The sequence below is a fragment of the Cnephaeus nilssonii genome (assembly GCF_951640355.1).
Source record: "Cnephaeus nilssonii genome assembly, chromosome: 7".
In the NCBI taxonomy this organism is placed as follows: domain Eukaryota; kingdom Metazoa; phylum Chordata; class Mammalia; order Chiroptera; family Vespertilionidae; genus Cnephaeus; species Cnephaeus nilssonii.
In genome coordinates, this window is record NC_137078.1 from 91375618 (window position 1) to 91396527 (window position 20910).

General features: G+C 43.7%; 1 protein-coding gene across 6 annotated transcripts in view; it reads left to right on the top strand.

Annotated features, from left to right (window-relative positions):
* Positions 1-11179: 11179 nt before the first annotated feature.
* HP1BP3 (heterochromatin protein 1 binding protein 3) overlaps positions 11180-20910 on the top strand; it is a 39104-nt gene continuing 29373 nt past the window's right edge. The window contains exons 1-4 of one of the 6 annotated variants that reach the window (XM_079776073.1): positions 11180-11301; positions 12252-12436; positions 16014-16209; positions 16632-16731. In XM_079776073.1, coding sequence (XP_079632199.1) covers positions 16114-16209; positions 16632-16731 — 196 coding nt within the window. In that variant the 5' untranslated portion in view covers positions 11180-11301; positions 12252-12436; positions 16014-16113. Of the gene's footprint in view, positions 11302-11716; positions 11863-12251; positions 12437-16013; positions 16210-16631; positions 16732-20910 lie in introns of those variants that run through there. The other 5 variants (XM_079776072.1, XM_079776074.1, XM_079776075.1 and 2 more) reach the window with 5 other exon arrangements.

Below are 20910 nucleotides of genomic sequence, written 5' to 3' on the forward strand. Positions count from 1 at the left end.
GTATCCTTAGTGTCCTTAGCCTATGACTAGTTTTTTAATCTTTCTTGTTTGTCATGACATTGACAGTTTTGAGGAGTCCTGATTAGGTATTTTGTATAATGTCTCTCAATTTGGTTTGTTTTCTCATGATTAAAGTAGTAGTATGGTTTTGGGGTAGAAATACCCTATAAGTGCCTTAGCCAGTTTGGTTCAGTTGGATGTCATCCTGTGCACCATGAGGTCACCAGTTTGCTTCCCGATCAGGGCACATGCCTGGTTTTAGGCTCAAACCCCAGGAAGGGGGTGTGCAGGCAACAGCCCATTCATGTTTCTCTCTCATCAGTATTTCTCTCTCTCTTTCCCTCTCCCTTCCTCTCTCTAAAATCATTAAAAAAGAAATACCATATAAGTGAAGAGACCTTTCCATCTCATTATATCAGGAAGTCCATGGTACATCCATGACATCATTGGTGATGTTTAACCTTAAGCTGGTCTCCACTCTAAAGTTACTTTCCCCTCTTTCTTACTCTATTAGGAAGGTAGGAGTCAAGGAGAATTAAGCTCCACTTTCTTCCTGGAGTGGGACAATGTATAGTAGTATCCCATTATCTGTGGGGATATATTCCAAGATCCCCAATGGGTGCCTGAAACCAAGGGTACTACTGAACTCTATATATACAATTTTTTCCCTATACATACATACCTATGATAAACTTTAATTTATAAATTAGGCACAGTAAGAGATTAACATCAGTAACAATAAAATAGAAGAGTTGTAACAATATGGGTAATAAAAGTTATGTAAATGTGGTGGTCACTTGTTTCAGGAGATCCCTTGCTGAAGTCTTATAGACTTAATGCTTTCTGATCCAACACGTTGCTGTCAATCAGAACACATTTTTTGTTCATGTCTTCCACCCACAAATGTCATGCCTTTTGCATCTTATGTGAGCTCTTACCATGCATTGTGGCTGTAACTTTTGCAGTTTGAGGTGCAACAGCAAAGCTATCATGAATTTCTTTTTCCCTCTGCACAATTTCACAGATTTGTTTTTATTGTAAATCTTAGCAACCTCAGCATATGATTTTCTCTTTCCTTATTATTTTCTAGAACGTTCACCTTTTCACTTGAGGAAGCACTTTACAAAGGTTTCTCTTTGGCATATACGGTATCTGAATTGCCAGAATCACTATTGTTGTGCTTTGGGGTCATTATTAAATAAAATAAGGGCTACTTGAGCACAAACACTTCAATACCATGCAGTTGATCTGATAACAGAGACAGCTACTAAGTGACTAATGATTGGGTAGCATGGACAGCATGGAGATGCTGGACAAAGGGATGAATCACGTCCTGGCGGGATGGAGTGGGACAGTGAGAGATTTATCATGCTACTCAGAACAGCGTGCAATTTAAAACATGAATTGTTTATTTTTGGAAGTTTCCATTTAATATTTTTGGACCACAGTTGACCACAGATAAGAGGGTGGTCTACTGTTTTTAAGTTACTTGGAATTCTCTTGCAAGGAAGATTTGTCTCTTCTGTTTGTTTCCTTATCAGTCATATATGTCTGTATGTATTTATGTATATAAAATTAGAGTTTACATATAATCACAGACTTGCATGTTTATTTATACTTTGAGTTATAAATCAATACCACATTATTTTGTTGCTCAGATTGTTCTAGCTTTTGCTTCGGGAGCTCTTTCAAGTTATCTCAAATGTCCCTTTGACTTTCCTACATCCTTTTCATTTTATATCATTTGTGATATTACAAGATGTCACAGGCATGTCTTGTACTTTCCCTGCCCTAGAATCAGCCTTTCTGTTTAGAAACCAAGATCTGAGCACTAAGTGAACTCACTGTTGCTGGCGTCTGCTTCTTGGTCTTCCAGCATTTTAAACTCTGATTTTTAACTGAAGGTGAGATCTTGCCAGGTGAGTAATCCACTTTCACAGGAACTCTATGACTATGTTCCAATCTTGCTTTTGTTCATCCTATTAACAAGAAGAAAAGATTGGAACTATTCCCTCTCTCTCATTAGTACAATTTGTTTTCATTTTCCTGTAGCTTACATAGAGTCTACGAAGGTACCAGAAGTTAACTAACCATGGGAGTACTGCATATCAAAACCAGCTAAAGTAGTGCTTTGAGGTAAATGGGCCATTGGAGGAGCCAAGTGGGGAAAATCATTACCTGAGTGGCTATCAAAGTTCATCCAGGAAGAAGTATGCTGTAGTGGAAAAGAGGTCTTGACTGGAGTTGGGAGATTCGTGTTCCAATGCTGGTGCTACTGCTCACTGGTCATTTGACCATTCTCACTCGTATGGACCTTCCTGTCCTCTCTAAAAAGAGTTGCCTCGTGCCAACCATATGAGTACCTCCAGAATCACTTTAAATACTTTTTACTAAGCTTAACCAAGGAGTAAGTCTTAGTGATAATGGGGTATTAAACTTTTAAAGAAGTAAGAATATCAATATTTTCAGAGATTTTCAAACCAAGCACCCTGCAGTTGAACTTGTGCTACTTGTGATTCCTTTCTGACTCTTCTGACATTTACGTTTTGTTCATAAATATGTATCTTCTGGCCTGGAGTCCTAGGAAACTGTCTTTGCCTGAGCTCAAATAACTGTTCTACCTTAACTGCTTTTTAGGACAGAATAATAGTGCTCAGCATTGCTCATGTTAGAGTCACCTGACAATTTTTAAAACCATAAACCTGGACCCTGACCCAGACCAGTTATTTCATAATCATGGGATTAGACCTGCTCCCCCGCCCCCCTACTTTTTTTTTTTTTTTTTTTTTTTTTCAGTTCTCTAGGTGATCATAATATGACCCAGGGTTGAGACCTCTGGAATAGTGACAATAACCTGATTTACCTAACAGTTTACCAAACAATTTCTATTTTCAGATATTTGTAACTACAATAGGTGTTGGATGCACAAATACGGCACATGTTTTGAAAAGATAGTGCTATGAGAGGACACTATAAAATAGGAGATTAAGAAATGCTTTCCTGCCCTAGCCAGTTTGGCTCAGTGGATAGAGCGTCAGCCTGCGGACTGAAGGGTCCCAGGTTCGATTCTGGTAAAGGGCACATGCCCAGGTTGCGGGCTCGATCCCCAGTGGGGGCGTGCAGGAGGCAGCCAATCAATGGTTCTCTCTCATCATTGATGTTTCTATCTCTCCCTCTTCCTCTCTGAAATCAATAAAAAAATTTAAAAAAAGAAAAAAGAAATGCTTTCCTCAGCAAGAGAATTTTATTTATTTTTTAGACAATTCTTTATTGTGGAAAGTATTACAAATGTCTCCTTTTCTCCCCAATGGCCCCCCTCCAGCCCACCCCAGGCCCTCTCCACCCACTGTCAGCGTCCATGGGTTATGCATATAAGGTCTTCGGTTGATTACCTCTGAGATTCTGCGCACTCTGTTCCAGTCAGCCAGACAATTTTAAACTGAGAAATATAAAGAAATAGTTAAGGCAATACATTCCAACAGAAGGCTATATGAGTGCAAAGGCCTTGGGGTAGGGGAATGTGTGGTGATTTGAAGAAAGCCTCCTGCACACCCCACACTGGGGATCGAGCCCACAACCGGGGCACATGCCCCGACCGGGAATCGAACCGTGACTTCCTGATTCATAGGTCAGTGCTCAACCACTGAACCACACCTGCTGGGTCTAAGTTGGTGTTTTTTTAATTAGTTCTCAGCAAAAAGATGGCAATACTTTTCGTCATTTCCAGTTCCCAATATAACCACACAGTGCATTGGAATAATTAGCCTCTTTGAAGTGAACAGTTATATTTATATATAATTTACAGTATCAACGGTGAGCTTATTAGACAAATTCATGTACTCCAGTCTACTAAATCAGAATCTGGAGGAGTCCAAGAAACACTTTAACAAGCTCTTCAAGTGATCCTTGGGCACATTGAAGTTAGAGAACCAGGGCCTAGAAGTACTTAACATTCCCGCCGCCATTTATAGTGCTCTTCACCAAAAGCTAACTAAAAACAAGTACTGTTTTTAAAACATTTAGGGTTTTGTTTCATCCTTTAACACAAAAAAACTCTTCCTTCATCCCATTATAAATGACATAATATAAAACAGGTTGTAAGCTGTAATCTGCCAAGCATTGCAGGCTGTCATCTAACTCAGTCTTCATACCAGCCGTGTGATATATAAGACAGTACTGCTTCCTTTTTTTTTTTTTTTTTTTTATTTCAGAGAAGAAGGGAGATGGAGAGAGAGATAGAAACATCAGTGATGAGGGAGACTCACTGATCGGCTGCTCCTGCATGCCCCACACTGGGGATGGAGCCCGCAACCCAGGCATGTGCCCTGACCTGGAATCAAACTGTGACTTCCTGGTTCATAGGTTGAGGCCTAACCACTTAGCGACACCGGCCGGGCAGTACTGCTTCCTTTCAGCAGGTAGGGAAGTTACGGCACAGAAGTTTTGTACCTAGCAAGTATCAGAGGTGAGACTGGCACTTGTTTTCCAGGAGACCGTGATTTCCAAACAATATTCTTTCTCACTATAGTGGATATACTTTGGGGCATTGGAATTGGAAAAATAAGGGCTTTACTGTAACCCTGCTTGGGTTATTTACACCTCAGTTTCTTCATCTATAAAATAAGGATAACACCGTCCACCTCATAGGGTTGTTGTGAGAATTAATTAAAGGAGATCAGATAAAGCATCCAGCATTCTGCCCAGAATACTTGGAGTTGGTCCTGTCTATGTCCAATGTTCTTTTTCTACCCATTTCTGCGACCTTAGTCATACTTGACCACATGCAATTAAACTACACTATCTTCAGAACTATGGGAAATTATGGTTTGCCTGTCCATGTTTCTTTAATATTCTTTATATAGTTCAGATTTTTAAAAATATTTTTATTGATTTCAGAAAAGAAGGGAGAGGGGCAGAGATAGAAATATCAATGATGAGAGAGAATCGTTGACCCACTGCCTCCTGCACACCCCCTACTGGGGATCGAGCCCTCAACCTGGGCATGTGCCCTGACCGGGAATCTAACCATTATCTCCTGGTTCATATAGGTCAATGCTCAACCACTGAGCCACACCAGCTGGGCTTAGAATTTTTTTTTTTCCCTAGCATACACTGAAGTCTCAGACTTATCCTTTGATAACAAACCTGAGGAGTAGAAGCTTGTAGCTCCCACTTTTCCCAGGATTCAATAAGGCATTGCAAAACCTTTTTTTGCACAAGGACTAATGGATAGGGTCCTTTACAAGTACTGCCCCACCTAGGAAGAAAGAAAATTTTCACTAGTTTTTGCAACAAAACCATAATGAATTCCTAAAAATGCCAGGTACTAAAAAAAGCACCTTCTGCCACATTCAGCTCTAGCCCTGTTCCTAATGTAGGAGATGCTAATTACTTTGATGTCAACAAGCTTACTGGATGGTTAAACTAAATTTCAGTTTTTTCTTAAGATAGGCTCAACCAACTAGCATGTAAAGCACAGACACAAATACTATGTTAAATTTTAGATTTGTAGGGCCTTTTTAGTAAAAATGCTTGATCTGTTGGAAAGAGCAGGGGCATCATTAATAAAATATGAATTGTAAAAGTTTAACTAACAATCTTGCATCTTGAAACATATAGTTCTCAAGAACTATGCTACTTTTTCCAGACTTCGGGTTGAAACTTTTACAACCTTGCTGCAAGTAGTTTAAGAATGCTCAAAGCCGCCCAAGCTGGTTTGGCTCAGTGGATAGAGCGTCAGCCTGCGACTGAAGGGTCCTGGGTTCAATTCCACTCAGGGGCACATGCCAGGGTTGCGGGCTCAATCCCCAGTGGGGGGCATGCAGGATGCAGTCAATCAATGATTCTCATTGTTGATGTTTCTATTTCTCTCCCTCTCCCTCTCTGAAATCAGTAAGAATATATATATATTTTAAAAAGAACTTTTTTAATATTTCCCCATAACCACAAAGAAAAGCTGTCTTACAGTGATAACTCATTTTGCTGGGATTTTCCTGAATTAAAAATTGCAAGTCCTATCTCCCACTAACTCTCAACCTCCCCGCATTAAGTAAACGAGGACATTTGGTCACCTGAGGTGTCATTGACCTGACCTTCACTCATCTCTGGCCACCATCACAGGGCTGGTTGCCCTGAAGGCATCTTCCTGAAATAAGATTTGCCCTTAAAGCCACAAAGTAGGATTGGAGGGAGAACAGTCCTGTTGACAGATTTTCTTCATGTTACACAGTCAAAACAAAACTGGACAAGTTTTGCTTTTTAGTAATTCAGCAAATAATGTCAAGTCTATCTAAAATGCAGTTGTCTTCAAGTTTTCTCCATCCTTGCGAGTGTTGTTAAAATTATTCCTTGGTTCTGTTTATCATAATTCAGAGTGCAGAACCTTTTCTGAAGCTTATTAAAAATTCAGATTCCTGGACTCCAACCCCTGAGATTTTAATTCAATATATTAGGTCTGGGTGAGATCAGAAAAATGCAGGATAAACTGGTTTATAAAAAAGTAAAATGCAGTTGTCTTGCCTCTGGTGTTTAAAAAGGGGAAAGATGGTTCAACACATACAGTTCCCAGAACCTAATATGAAAACAGGCTTGACAGCAAATCCTATTGTTTTCCCTAGAGATGGCAGGACTAAGCGCTTAGTTACCTTGTTCTAAATTCTATTCCCACTGAAAGACACCTGTAATAACATTCCCAAATGTTTATGTTCTCTTGAGGGACTGAATTATAACTCCATCCAATATATCAGATGCTTCAAACTAAAGGACAACTGTTGTCCTTTACTATCTTCAAAATGATAGTGAACTGTTGGCACTAACATTTTTCAGACCCCCTCAGGTAGCTAGAAATGTTGGCTCCAGTGGGACACCAAAGGGCTAATGACATCAAGGACAGAGGTTCTCAAATTAAATGGCAAAATTAATGGACTGCAACCAGCATTACAAATATATACATAACTAGAGTAGAACAAATGAGGGTAAGTGTTATTTTATAAGAAGTATTGGGCTTTTATATACTGGCCCACAATACTTTATCCAAAACCACTGAGACCAGACATGTTTCAGATTCAGGATTTTTCAGAATTTAGGGAAAAGTTTTATAGTTCCATGACTGCTAAGCTGAATGAAATGAAATTACCGCCGTCTGTGAGCAGAGGAAAGTGCAACATTGGCAGAGGAGAATCCAGGGATGTCGCTTATCTCGAAACTAGGGTCTTGGTAACAAAAAGGGAGAAAACCATTATGGGGGTGGTGGTGAAAAAGTAATATTGTTTATCAGCCTCCATTTTTTGCCTGATAGTTTTTTAAAAATATATTTTTATTGATTTCAGAGAGGGAAGGAGAGGAAGAGGTAGAAACACCAATGATGAGAGGAGTATCATTGAACAGCTGCCTCCTGCTTGCGGCCATACTGGGGACTGAGCCCACAACCCAGGCATGTGCCCTGACTGGGAATTGAACTGTGACCTCCTGGTTCATAGATTGAAGCTCAACCACTGAACCATGCCAATTGGGCTGCCTAATAGTCTAAATTGTTCATTTTTAAAATATATATATTTTATTGATTTCAGAGAGGAAGAGAGAGATAGAAACATCAATAATGATAGAGAATCATTGATTAGCTGCCTCCTGCACGCCCCACGCTGGGGATCAAGCCCACAACCCGGGCATGTGCCCTTCACCATACTTGAACCTGGGACCCTTCAGTCCACAGGTGGATGCTCTCTCCACTGAGCCAGACTGGCCAGGGCTAAATTGTTCATTTTCTTGCCATCCCTTTCCAAGATACAGCTACGTTGACAGCCCATCTTTCTGGCTGGAAACCAGAAAAGTCAAGTGGCATACATTCTTTTTCTTTTTATATATATATATATTTTATTGATTTTTTTTACAGAGAGGAAAGGAGAGGGATAGAGAGTTAGAAACATCAATGAGAGAGAAACATTGATCAGCTGCCTCTTGCACACCCCCTACTGGGGATGTGCCCGCAACCAAGGTACATGCCCTTGACCGGAATCGAACCTGGGACCTTTCAGTCCGCAGGCCGATGCTCTATCCACTGAGCCAAACCGGTTAGGGCATGACATACATTCTTAAGGGATCCAAGCCCTGGCCTGACTTTGGGTTCCTTCTGCATGAAATCACAATCCCAAAGCCTGGATTCGTGGGAAGAATAATGTTAATTTAAGCCTTACTAACAACAGAAACCCTCTCTCCTCACCAGGCAATCAAGAATTATTCTTCAAACCTCTCCCTTTTAACACGAGATGGGATATAAGTAGGTAAATCTGTCAGTGCTCAGCCCGGTGACTGCAGTGTCATAGCTTTGGTCTGGAACACTCTTGGAACTTGGAATTGCTTCAATTCCCTCTATCCTTAAGCCTAAAATTCTAAAGTTACATGTTTTGCTTTTCTATACAAAACAAAACCTTTTAGCCTAACAGACTTGTCACTTAGTTTTAAGTCTGAGGAATAGCAAAAAAACAAACAAACAAACAAACAAAAACCACAATCTATTGCATTGACAACAGGCCATGAAGTCTGCAAAGTTTGCTGTATACTAAAGCTTCAACAGGGACTTGACTTCTGAAAAAGGGTATTTTTGTTAAAAACTAGAGATGATGCAGTTGCTTTATGGGGACTGATTAACACTTCTTTTTCTAACTCACAACCCTACATTTCCTCATGATTCTGGGACTCCCAAGTCCGTCCTGTAAGCTGGGGCTCTGGGGCAGAATTGTGAAGTCATGTACTCCTTTTCTCTCTCCTGGGAGCTCCTCTAGTCTGAACCCAGAATTCTTACTCTGATCCCTGACTGTAGACTGGAAAGCTTTAGATTCTCAAATCTCAAGGTGAAAACAATGCATTCTCAATGCTCAGTTTGAGGCCTGTGTGTTAGCTCTCCTTGGTATTAGCACTTTAAAACTGCTTTAGAGAGAGTAAAGTTTAAACCAAAGGAGTGAATCTCTGAAGGGTGGAGCTTCAGGAACTTTGGTGTCAGTGTGCGAGGTCTCTGATGGTGACCCCATACACTGGATAAGAGCTGAGCAGATGCTAAAGTTGTCAAAGTGCATGTCCTCCAGTGCAGAAAGTCAAACAACCTAACAGTTTAAAGGATACAAAAATTATCATGTAATTGTTTAACAAACAATTGAATATTTTTATTAGTATAGCTCAAAGAAAGCCAAATGAGATAAGCCATAAAACCATACCCTCATGGCCAAAACCGGTTTGGCTCAGTGGATAGAGTGTCGGCCTGCAGACTGAGGGGTCCCGGGTTCGATTCCGGTCAGGGGCATGTTCCTTGGTTGCAGGCACATCCCCAATGGGGGGTGTGCAGGAGGCAGCTGGTCGATGTTTCTCTCTCATCGATGTTTCTAACTCTCTGTCCCTCTCCCTTCCTCTCTGTAAAAAATCAATAAAATATATATATTTTTAAAAACCATACCCTCATGGAGTCTTAACTCCTATGCAGCTATTTATGAAAAACAAAATTGGTCAGTTGTATTTAGCAGAGGTGAAATGCCTCAATCAATATACATGTACAATAAAAATTTCAGACCCCTTTAGAAGTAGAAACGTACAGCTTCAGACTTCAGCAAGTGGTAGCCTTAGTGCATGGTTGTGTGTGTGTGTGTGTGTGTGCGCGCGCGCGCGAGCATATATCACACAAACTCTTCAAGAAAGAATTTTGTTTCAGGGTTTTTTCTTCTTGGGTGTATATGTTGTGAACAAGAAAATAAATTGTGTGTTTAAGCAAAAATCTGCAGAGAAAGCAAAATCTAGTTGGGTGCTTTCTCTTTTTTTAATATATTTTTTAATTGATTTTAGGGAGAGGAAGGGCGAGGAGAGAGAGGGAAACATTGAAGTAAGAGGGAAGCATCTATCTGCTGCCTCCTGCACATCCCCTACAGAGGATCAAGCCCCAACCCCAGGCATGTGCCCTGACCAGGAATCAAATCAGAAACCTTTTGGTGCCCCAGACCACACCTAACCAGCTGAGCCACACTGCAACAGCTAGTTGGGTAATTTCTTGAATGAGATGGGGCTAAAGCCATTTTAAGGAAAAAGAAAGGTTGAATATTTTAAGCATTTGTATGCATACAAATGAAAATGGGTCTTTAAAATGGGAGACAAAGGATAGAAATGTTGATAAAGTACAAGGATGTGAACAGGATGACGAAATGGCCAAAATGACCAAAATCTTTTGTGAACAGATCATGCCATCAAAACATTTGTGATAATGCTGAACTCATAAGGAATTTTTGGTGGTGGTGGTTTTGGATAGGTATGGCTGGGAAAGCTTGTGATGTGCAAATGTTAACGCAGAGACTTGAGCAGTGGGCCAGCAAGTGTTTAAAAGTTTTCAAAATCTTTATAGTGATTTGCACATGCATTTGAGTGTTGGTCACACTCCCTCTAACCACCCCCCAAAAAAACCCACCTGCTACTTGAAATACATCGGATTTTTCCAAATCGGCTTTGAAAAAACTACATTTTAGACCGTGTGTACATTGCCTGTGTACGCAGATACCAACGTAATATGACAATTGCAAAGTAAATTCCTGCTTTTCTAATGCCAGGGTTTCCTTTTTGAGACCTCTCCTTGTGTATGCTAATTAGGGAGTCCAGGAAGACCGCTTCATAGATTAGAAAAACTTTTCTAGTTCTTTCCTGAGCCACTACTCTGCCATGTACTGTCTGCACACTTTACGGGACCGAAGGTGAGGTACTGAATTCTCCGCTATCTGGTTTTCCAATCCTTCCACGGTCTTCCAAGTTGGGTGCTGCAGTTTGGTCTTGTGCTGAGCGTGAGCCGAGAAGCGGGAAACGCCTACCCCTCCAGAGGGCCGGATCGCCTAAGCGGAAACCCGGTTAGGAGTAGGGGCCGAACTAGAGAGTAGAGAACGGGGAAGGAGTGAGAAGTGCCCTTCGGAGCCAACGACACCCGCCTCCGAGGCTAACTGGCGCCACCAGGGCAGAGCCCGTGAAACGTGGGCGGACGCTCAGCCCCCGTGCGCGCAGCCTTGGGTCCCGGAGCGCCCTCTCGCGCCCACGCGCGCCCAACCGGGGAGGAACGTCTGCCCGCTCCCTCCACTCCCGCGGGCTGGGGCCGTGGCCGCTGGCGCGCAGGGGGCGGGGCCGACGCGGGAGCGCGCGCGCGGGGCCGCGGGCAGGGGGGCGGGGCGGCAGAGCTCGGCGGCTGGGCCTGGAGGACAGCAGCGGCGGCGGCGACGAGTGGCAGCGGGAGTGGCACCGAGAGGCCGTGCGGGACGCGGGCACCAGGAAGGGGAAAGCGCAGAGGTAACAGAGGACGGGCCGGGCCGGTGGTGAGTGGGCACAGGCTCGCTAGACCCCGAAGGCGAGTGGCGGAGGCCGCTTGCCCGGGGTGCCGACGCCGCTTCCCGAGAAAAGGGGGCGGGGCGCTCGGGTCCCCGGAGGTGGCGCCTTTTGTCTGCCTTCCCCGGCCGCTCCGCCCCTACTTCCCCTCCCCCCTGCGTCCAAGCCCCCTGCCCCTCTCGTTGACGCTTCCTCGGGGGCCCTCTGGCGCGCGCTCCCGCCCTTGTTTTGTTTGTACCGGGGTGAGGGGGGTGGAGGAGGGGAGAGTGCTTCCCTGGTCTGGGGCCTGGCGTCCCAGCGCGCCTGCGCCAGTGCCCGCCCACCGCGCTCCCATTGGCTGAGGCGTTTGCGCTTGCTCCGAGGCCGCGCGGGGCCTGGCGCACAGGTCCCGCCCTCCCCCTCACTCCCCACTCCCTCAGCGGTTTTCATAGCCGGTTCGAAAGATGCCGGTGGCCGTGACTGGCTGCGGCGGGCCCGCCTCCCGGGTTCTTCGCCACTGCCGCCGCCATTACGGAGCTTCCTGTGGTGAGTGCGCGGACCCTGGTGGTCACGGTCCGCCGCTTCTGGCGTCCCGCGGGCGGGCGCTGCCGGGTGGTGGCGTCGGCCTCGGTCGCGTGCATGCCCGAGCGCCAGCCCGGAGCTGCAGCCGCCCCGCTGCCCCTCGGTGTCCGCCGCCGCTGCATCCTCGCGTCACTTGCCTCGCTGCCTTCATCTTGGCTCCGCTCTGCCCCCGCCTTCTGCTCGCGCACCGCACCGGCCGCTCCCCGCCTCTTTGTCTCTGCTGTTCTTTCCTCCGTGTTGGTCTGGGCGGTCTGGGCGAGTGTTGCGAGGTGTGGGCGCTGCTGTCCGGGCCCCGCCGCCGCCGCCGCCGCGACGCGGACCTAAGCTTCCCTTTTCCCGTGTGGCATTCCTAGAGCTTGGTACTCGCCGCACCTTGGATGATGTGGTGGTTTTAATGAACAAAGTCAGTCTGGTGAATGTGAGCGTTTGTAAAGAGATGGAAGAGTGGCGAACTGAGAGCCCCAGACCCAAGTTTCGACACCTAATGGACCATTGTCTGTGACTGGGAGGATTCGCCCAGCACAGAGGACTGGCCAAGGTGAACTTTGCTGCCCCTTTCGCGTATCAGTTCCCTCTGTCTTACTCTGCTTCCTAATGTTGCATTACATCGAGAAGTGGGAATGCAATTAGAAATACATGTAGGATTCCCCTGGGACGTTAGAGTGAAGTTAGGCCAGTCATTTTGTTGGGGAAGATACGTCAACTTTGTTTTATCTGGCATAGGTGTTAAATTATTAGGAGCTTTTTAATATTTAAATTTTATTGCTCCTTTCAAAAGTTTAACGTGTTGTGTTTCAAAGTAGAAACAATATCGTAAAGGGTTTTTAGGCTTTGCTTTTAATGTTATTACGAAGATTGAGGAAGCGTCCAGAACTCTTCCTATAAAGGTGAAAATCCTGTTTAGATAGTGATTGTCTTTTGAGGGAGGGCATGTAGTGTCCATAGTATCTGTTCCCAAGATAGACACGAATTAAGTACATACTGATTTATCAAAGTGTGAAAGTGAAAAGATAAGTTGCCAGCAGTCAAATTATAGGCATCCTTTTTCTGACATTACCCATTAAGTCTAAATATAGGGAAAGACTTGAGATTGGAAATTTTTGATCTGTTTCTTGCTTAGCTGATGACATTAGAATGTATTGCATACTTAAAAATCAAGGATATCAATAAACTGAAATATATTGTTAAGCTCCTGTTTGTTGCTTTCTCTTAATGTAGAGAAAGTTATCTAAAACGCTGAAATTCTGGACTTTTTTCTTTTGCAATTTTTTCTTTATTGCGTGTATTAAAATAACTTGCATTTCCCTTGACAAAAGCAAATTTTTGTATTGTTAATCTAACATTAAATTTAAGAAAAACACAAATCAGATTGATGACTAGAGAAGGACCACAGGTAAACTCAGGTTGTTTTTGGCACGTATAGGAACCCAGGTGAAAACTATAATAAGCTTCATCCTTTTTTTCATTCAACTAATCTTTTTTGAACACATTCTATGCCTGGTATGTTCTTAGACACCAAGTATGCAGTAGTGAATCAGCTAGATAAGATCTCTGGCAGGGAACAAGTGAGGCAGCCTAAAAGTCTGATCACTCAGAAGTGCAGCAACAAAAATTTAATTAATAGGTACATGATGGTGTTAGGGCAGAGTGAATTAACTGTTCATATAGTTTTGTTAGCTCTCTAATGAACAGTGAACTTATTAAAGCAGCCTATGCTAAAGAAAGTACTATAAAGTGAAGCTTTAAATTCCATCACCTTTACAAAGAAAAGTAAGAGCTGAGACAAACATTTATCTCAAATAATAAGTTCTTTACATATATTGGATATAGTATTAAGCACTATCAGATGTCATTGTTCATTCAACTTCCACACCCCCCCCCCCCCCCCAATATTTATCCAGCACCCACTATGTTTGGGCATTTCTAGGTGCTGAGAATACAGTGGTGAATTTAAGTCTTAGCCCTTTTAGTGCTTACATTCCATTGGAGAGATACACACTAAACAAGTAAACAGACATATGTTGAATTTTAGGTGGTGTAAAATGCTATAAAGAAACCTGAAGAAGACTAAGAGGCGCGGGAGATTTTTCTGATGGGGGATAACATTGAGTAGAAACCTGATTGAAACCTCTAGGAAAAGAGTGTTCCAGTTTAAGAGAACAGCAAGTGCAAACACTGATACAAGGATGAGCAAGGAACAGTCTAAGGGCCAAAAGAAGGTCTGTTTTGGAGGTTGACAGAGCAGAGGGATCCATATAGCAGTGGGATGTGAGATTAGTGAAATAAAAGGGGGTGGTAATTGGGAGGTCTTAAGAAGAATGTCAGGATAGGGGTGGGGGGCAAATCAACTATTTCTCTGCTTATTTCTGAGATTATTCCAACCTGGGCATACTTTTTTTTTTAATCCTCACCTGAAGATACGTTTTTATTGATTTTTAGAGAGGGAGAGACAACCATCAGTTGCCAACTCTGGATGGAACCCCCACAGCCTTTTGGTGTAGGGGAGGACACACCAAACAACTGATCCACCTGGCCAGGGCTGGGCATACTTCTTATCTGATCTAATTTAAACTGTCATTCTTGTCCTTAGAATAATAATGTCTGATGTCTTTATGGACCACGTGCCTGTTGCCCTGATTTTAGTCAATTTTATCACTTTGACAGATGTAGCTTCCTGTGCCCCCCTCCCTTTTTTAACTTGTTTGTTCTCATTTTTTAGTAATTAGTAAGCACAGTGTTGACTGGAAAGGCTTTGACACTTTTTTCAGTATTTTGTTTACAGAGAAAATATTTTTAAAGATATCCTATGAATTAGAGATGCCTGAAGGTTTTGTTGACTTCACAATAGCATTTTCAGTCTAGCTAGTGGGTTAAGAAAAATGAATTCATTAGCGATATCATTTTACCAAAATAACCTGATTATATTTTACTTCTGTATAGTGTTCACATAATAAAAGCAGTTTTATTTAGTTTTTTTGTTTTGTTTTCATCTATGCAAATATATTACTATCTAAGTGCTTGCTAGTGGATGAATGAGCAGATTTATATATTGAAAGTATTACAAGATAGACTTTTAGGTTTCAGAAAACTAAATAATGCCCTTAAACCCAACTTGGCCCTCTTTTTACTATCTTGAATTCTTTCAGCTTTCCTTACAGCTAATTGACAATTCACAAGTCTGGTATTGCTCCTGATGTTTCCATAAAAAGATTTTCCCTATACATGTGGAAGCATTCCCTATGTTTGAATGTTTTGGATTTGTCCCAGTTGTTTTAGCTTGGGACTATTACCTGACAAATGGAAAGCTCTTAAATTCCTAGACAGGGATAGAATTTAAAGTAGACTAGCCTACCAACTCCATGTTAATGTTCAATAGCACAGAGATATAAACACTTAACTGATCACTTTTTCATGTGGACAGATTATAAAGTGTCATTGAGTCCCAGATGAGATTTTTGGCAGGGGCAGATGGTGTTTATGATCAGGTCATTTTAGTGACATGGATTTTATCTTTGAATATTTAATTCTGTGCTAGTTTAGCTTACATTAAAAATATGACAAAGTCTTAGAAGCATACTTGTTTTTATAGGTGATGGTCTAAATTTGCTTCTCTGGGTCTGGAGACTTTTAGTAATGTTACATTCTTCAGTAGTTTTTTTGCCCCTTGTATTCTTTGTGAAGATGGAGTTAAGGTTACAGGTAATTTTTCTGACCCTTTTGAGATCAGTAACGATAAGTCTTCCCTCTTTAGTTAGCTGATCTTTGAGTAAAATTTGACTAAACTTCCTTAATCTCGTTCTTTTCTTTCTAAGTTCCTGATGGTAGCAGGATGGGGTGGCACTTGGTTCCTTACGAGCTTTCTTGTCCTTGTTGCCTGTGTTCATGTGGAAGGTGCAACAGCTGCTGTGGCTTGTGCATTTGTTAGTCGCTGCTTTTCATAGTCTGTATTTGATAGAGATTTTATCTTTCTGAATGATAACTGACCAAGTCATCTATCATTTAACTCTAAGTATTATAGATAAGTTTTTGTTCCCTTTGCATGTATATTAAATGTAGATGTTTTAGTTTAGTTTTGTTTCTGTTAATCTTCATACAAGGTTTTTTCTGTGCTTTAGGTTGACTTTTCACCACACTGAAACCATTAGGAAAAAATCCTTGTGGTTAACGCAGAGGCTTCAGAGTGTAACCTGTACTGGGGCCTAGAAATTATTTTAAATGGCGACTGATATGTCTCAAGGTGAACTCGTCCATCCTAAGGCACTCCCACTTATAGTAGGAGCTCAGCTGATCCACGCGGACAAGTTAGGTGAGGTAGGGGCTGACATATTCTTGAAGCTCACTCTCGGATCAATCCTTGACTTCAGGCTCTACTGGGTCCTTCTTGGTATATTTTCCTTCCCCTACTTTGGGGAATCTGGATTGTGAATCTGAAAAAACAAAATCTACAGAATTCTTTTCATCTCTCCTTTCCCTTCAAATTTCTAAGAAAACTTCCAACCTTCTATATTTATTCTAAATCAAGTATAATTAGTTGTTTCCCTTGGAAATTCTTGCTAAAAGAAAGTATTTTGAAAGTACTTCTTAAAAATCATATTTCACTTCAAAAAAAACTTGTTAAAATTAATTTGCATCAGATTTGGGAGTAGACTTAGAATTCACCATCTTCTGACACCCAGTTAGGTCCCTTGGGAAAGAGGGAAAAGGGAATTTTTTAATGCCGTCTCTTTTCTTAGAAGGTAGAAGATAGCGCCATGCCGATTCGACGAACTGTGAATTCTACCCGGGAAACTCCTCCCAAAAGCAAGCCTGCTGAAGGGGAAGAAGGAAAGCCAGGTAAAGAAAAGCAGTGAACAACTTCAAAAGGCAAAAGTTTTTACTCCAATTTGGAGTGTCCCGTAAATTTCCTTGAACGTAATTTTTTTTTTTCATACCTAAGTGTTTTAGGGGAACAATTGAAAAGAGAAGTGGTACCTGTCCGTATGTCATGTCCAGACCATATGGGCAAAATAAGGGTTTCATCTTAAGTAAAGATTTTTGAAAGGTGAAAAATCTCATGTTCTTGGAATTAAAAACATAACTTGTTGGAGAGAACAGAAATAGTCAAAGAATAGCTTGTGGGCATACAGTGTCATGGGAATGAAGATTCTGGAAGAATGGAGGACTTGGGTCTTCAGGATGGACAGTGGAAAACCCACCCAGAAATACAGGAGGCCTTAAGGGAGCAACTGGGTGATCAAAACACTGGTTTATTAGTTTGGTATTGGTGGAGAGTAGATTGGCCAGACAGAGGTGGGAATGTAATGAATTGAGAAAAATGTAGAGCCATCAACCTGCTCCTTCCTTTGTGGCATCTCTGACCATCTCTTCTCCTTTCCCCTTTTTCTTTCTTTATTCTTTAAAAAAAAATTTTATTAATTTTAGAGAGGGGTGGAGAGAGAATGTGAAACCTCGATTTGTCATTCCACTTATTCACACATTAATTGGTTGATTCTTGTATGTACCCTGGCCTGAAATCAAACCCCCAATCTTAGCTAATCAGGATGACACTCTAACCCAGCAGTCACCAACTGGTGGGCCGCGGACCACTGGTGGTTCGTGAGGTCAAAAAGGTTGGCGACGGCTGTGCTAACCAACTGAGCTACCCAGCCAGGGCCCTTATCCTGTTCCTTTTCTCCTCTCTCCCTTGCACTTTATGTCAGGTTTTCCAGGATGAACACATGGGGCTGTCCCTGTTATGACTGTTAGAACCAAGAACTAATAGAAAAGGAATTAAAATTATATGCACCCTTGTTGTCTTTATCTGTTGGTTCACCAGGGTTATAATCTTTTCAATCTGAGCCAATCTTTTGTCTCAAAATCCTCAGGTAGATACTATAAGAAGCAATTTCTGTACCCTGGCATAAGGCATTAGGTGACATGGGAATCAGCATCCTCCTATCTAATAAAAGAGTAGTATGCAAATTGACCATACCTCTGCTGCACCCACAAGCCACTCCCATCAGCCAATCAGGAGTGAATATGCAAATTAACCCAACTAAGATGGCTGCAGCCACAGAGCGAGCAGGAGGCTTGGGTTTCCCCGGCAATGGAGGAAGCCAAGCTTCCTGCACACCCTGGCCAACCCAGGCCTCCGCTCAAGGCTACAAAGTTTCAATTATAGAAGATAAATAAATCCCAACAAAAATGGCTGTGGCCACGGAGCGAACAGAAGGCTTAGGTTTCCCCAGCGATGGAGGAAGCCAAGTTCCTGGCCTGCCCTGGCCTCTGCTCAAGGCTACAAAGTTTCAATTATAGAAGATAAATAAATCCCAGATACTAGGGCCTCCGCTTGGGTCGCCGGGGGGCGTGGCCAGCCTGCAAACCACTACAGGCCCCTCCCCAATGCCGCCCCACACCCCAAGGGAACCCCCACCCTGATCTAGGACACCCTTCAGGGCAAACCAGCTGGCCCCACCCATGTACCAGGCCTCTAGCCTATCTAATAAAAGTAATATGCAAATTGACCGTCACTCCAACACAAGATGGCTGCCCCCATGTGGACACAAGATGGCCGCCACAAGATGGCCAGCAGGGGAGGGCAGTTGGGAGGGAACAGGTCTGCAAGAGAGGGCAGTTGTGGGCGATCAAGTCTGCAGGGGAGGGCAGTTAGGGGTGACCAGGCCGGCAGAGGAGGGAAGTTGGGGGCGACCAGGCCTGCAGGGAAGGGCAGTTGGGGAGGACCAGGCCTGCAGGGGAGAGCAGTTGGGGGGGACCAGGCCTGCAGGGGAGGGCAGTTAGGGGTGACCAGGCCTGCAGGAGAGGGTAGTTAGGGGCAATCAGGCTGGCAGGGGAGCAGTTAGGCATCAATCAGGCTGGCAGGGGAGTAGTTAGGGGGTGATCAGGCTGGCAAGCAGAAGTGGTTAGGGGCAATCAGGAAGGTAGGCAGGCAAGCAGTTGGGAGCCAGCAGTCCTGGATTGTGAGAGGGATCCCAGATTGTAGAGGGTGCAGGCTGGGCTGAGGGACACACCCCGCCGTGCATGAATTTTGTGCACCGGGCCTCTAGTATTAAAATAAGTGCTGGTGAGTTGAAGATGAGTTATGTTGTCTAGCACTGAGATAAGCCCCTTGGTGGCCCATCTTTTTTATTTTTTTTGTTAATCCTCACCCAAGGATATTTTTCCCATTGATTTTCAGAGTGAGTGGAAGGAAGGGGGAGAAACAGAAAGAGAGAAACATCAATATGAGAGAGACACATCGATTGGTTGCCTCCCACATGCGTCCCAACTGGGACCAGGGATCTAACCTGCAACCGAGTTATGTGCCCTTGACCAGAATTGAACCTGAGACCCTTCAGTTCGAGGGCCAACACTCTACCCACTGAGCCAAACCAACTAGGGCCTTGTGGCCCATTTTGATCCATATTTGTTTAATAGCTAGATGAAACCTCTGAGTTACCAGTAACATCAATTTTCAGAATATATGCTAGAGGGCTCCAGGTATAAGGTATTAGGTCAACCAAGAATTTATAAAAGACCAATAAGTCACTTCACAAGTTGTATGTTTGTTTAATCTCTCTACCCCATTATAGTATTTTTATCTTGTACATGGAAATAATTAGATTTATATTTTAAATTTTATAAATTTTGCATTTTACACAGAGGCACACATAATAGTATAATGTGTTGGAAACAATGTCTAATACATAATACTCAATATCTGTTGAGTGAACCTTTATTAAGCCATCCTACTGGGATCGGGCCTAAACAGGCAGTTGGACATCCCTCGAGGGGTCCCAGATTGGAGAGGGTGCAGGCTGGGCTGAGGGACACACACCCCGTGCACCGGGCCTCTAGTAAACAAATAAACATATGACTAACTAATAGTGATTTTTTATTTATTCTCACAGCCAATTAGGTTGAAACGTTGGGGAAAGGGGCAGTAAAAGGTAATCGTGATAAAGTACATCTTGCACTTATCTGTATCACCAGATACCATCCTATATAATAAACTAGAGGCCCAGGGATCGGGCCTAAACTGGCAGTCAGACATCCCTCTCACAATCCTGGACCACTGGCTCCTAATTACTCACCCTCCTGCCTGCCTGGTCACCCCTAACTGCGCCCTGCTGCCGGCCAGGTCGCCCCTAATTGCCCCCTCCCTGCTGGCCTGGTAGCTCCTAACTGGGCCCCCCCCCCCCCCCCGTCAGCTTGGTCACCCCTTACTGCCCCCCCCCCCGACCTGGTTGCCCCCTGCAGCCTGCTGTTCAGTAGTTTGGTCGTCCCTCCCTAACCCCCCTGCCGGCCTGGTCGCCCCACGCAACCTGCTTGTTCAGTTGTTTGGTCGCCCCTCACTAACCCCCCTGCCGGCCTGGTCGCCCCATGCAGCCTGCTTGTTCAGTTGTTTGGTTGTCCCTCACTAACCCCCCTGCCAGCCTGGTTGTAGACAGCCATCTTGTGAGGGCGTGAGGGTCAATTTGCATATTACCTCTTTATTATATAGGAAGCCTAATATGCTAAGTGTCTTGTCATCCAGTCGGCCGTTCAACCGATCAAAGCGTAATATGCTAATGATAATGCATGCTAAGGCCACTCAACCACTCACTATGACATGCACTGACCACCAGGGGGCAGATGCTCCAACGGGTAGGTTAGCTTGCTGCTGGGGTCCAGCTGATCGGGACTGAGTGAGATGGGCCGGACACGCCCTGAAGCCCTCCCGCAGTCCCTCCCTGGCCCCGATCGTGCACCGATGGGGTCCTTCAGACTGGCCTGAGCCCTCTTGCAATCTGGGACCCCTCAGGGGATATTGGAGATCCAGTTTCAGCCCGATCCCACAGGCCAGGCCGAGGGACCCCACTGGTGCACGAACTCATGCACCGGGCTTCTAGTTGTAATGAAGTTCAAGCCTTACTACTTTGTGAAACAGTTCTAGAAGCAGCAGAGGAGCCCAAAGGAGGATGGGAATCACCCATGTAATAATACAAGTGCTAGCCTACAGGCTTCCCCTAAAACATTTTATATAGTCCTCATAAC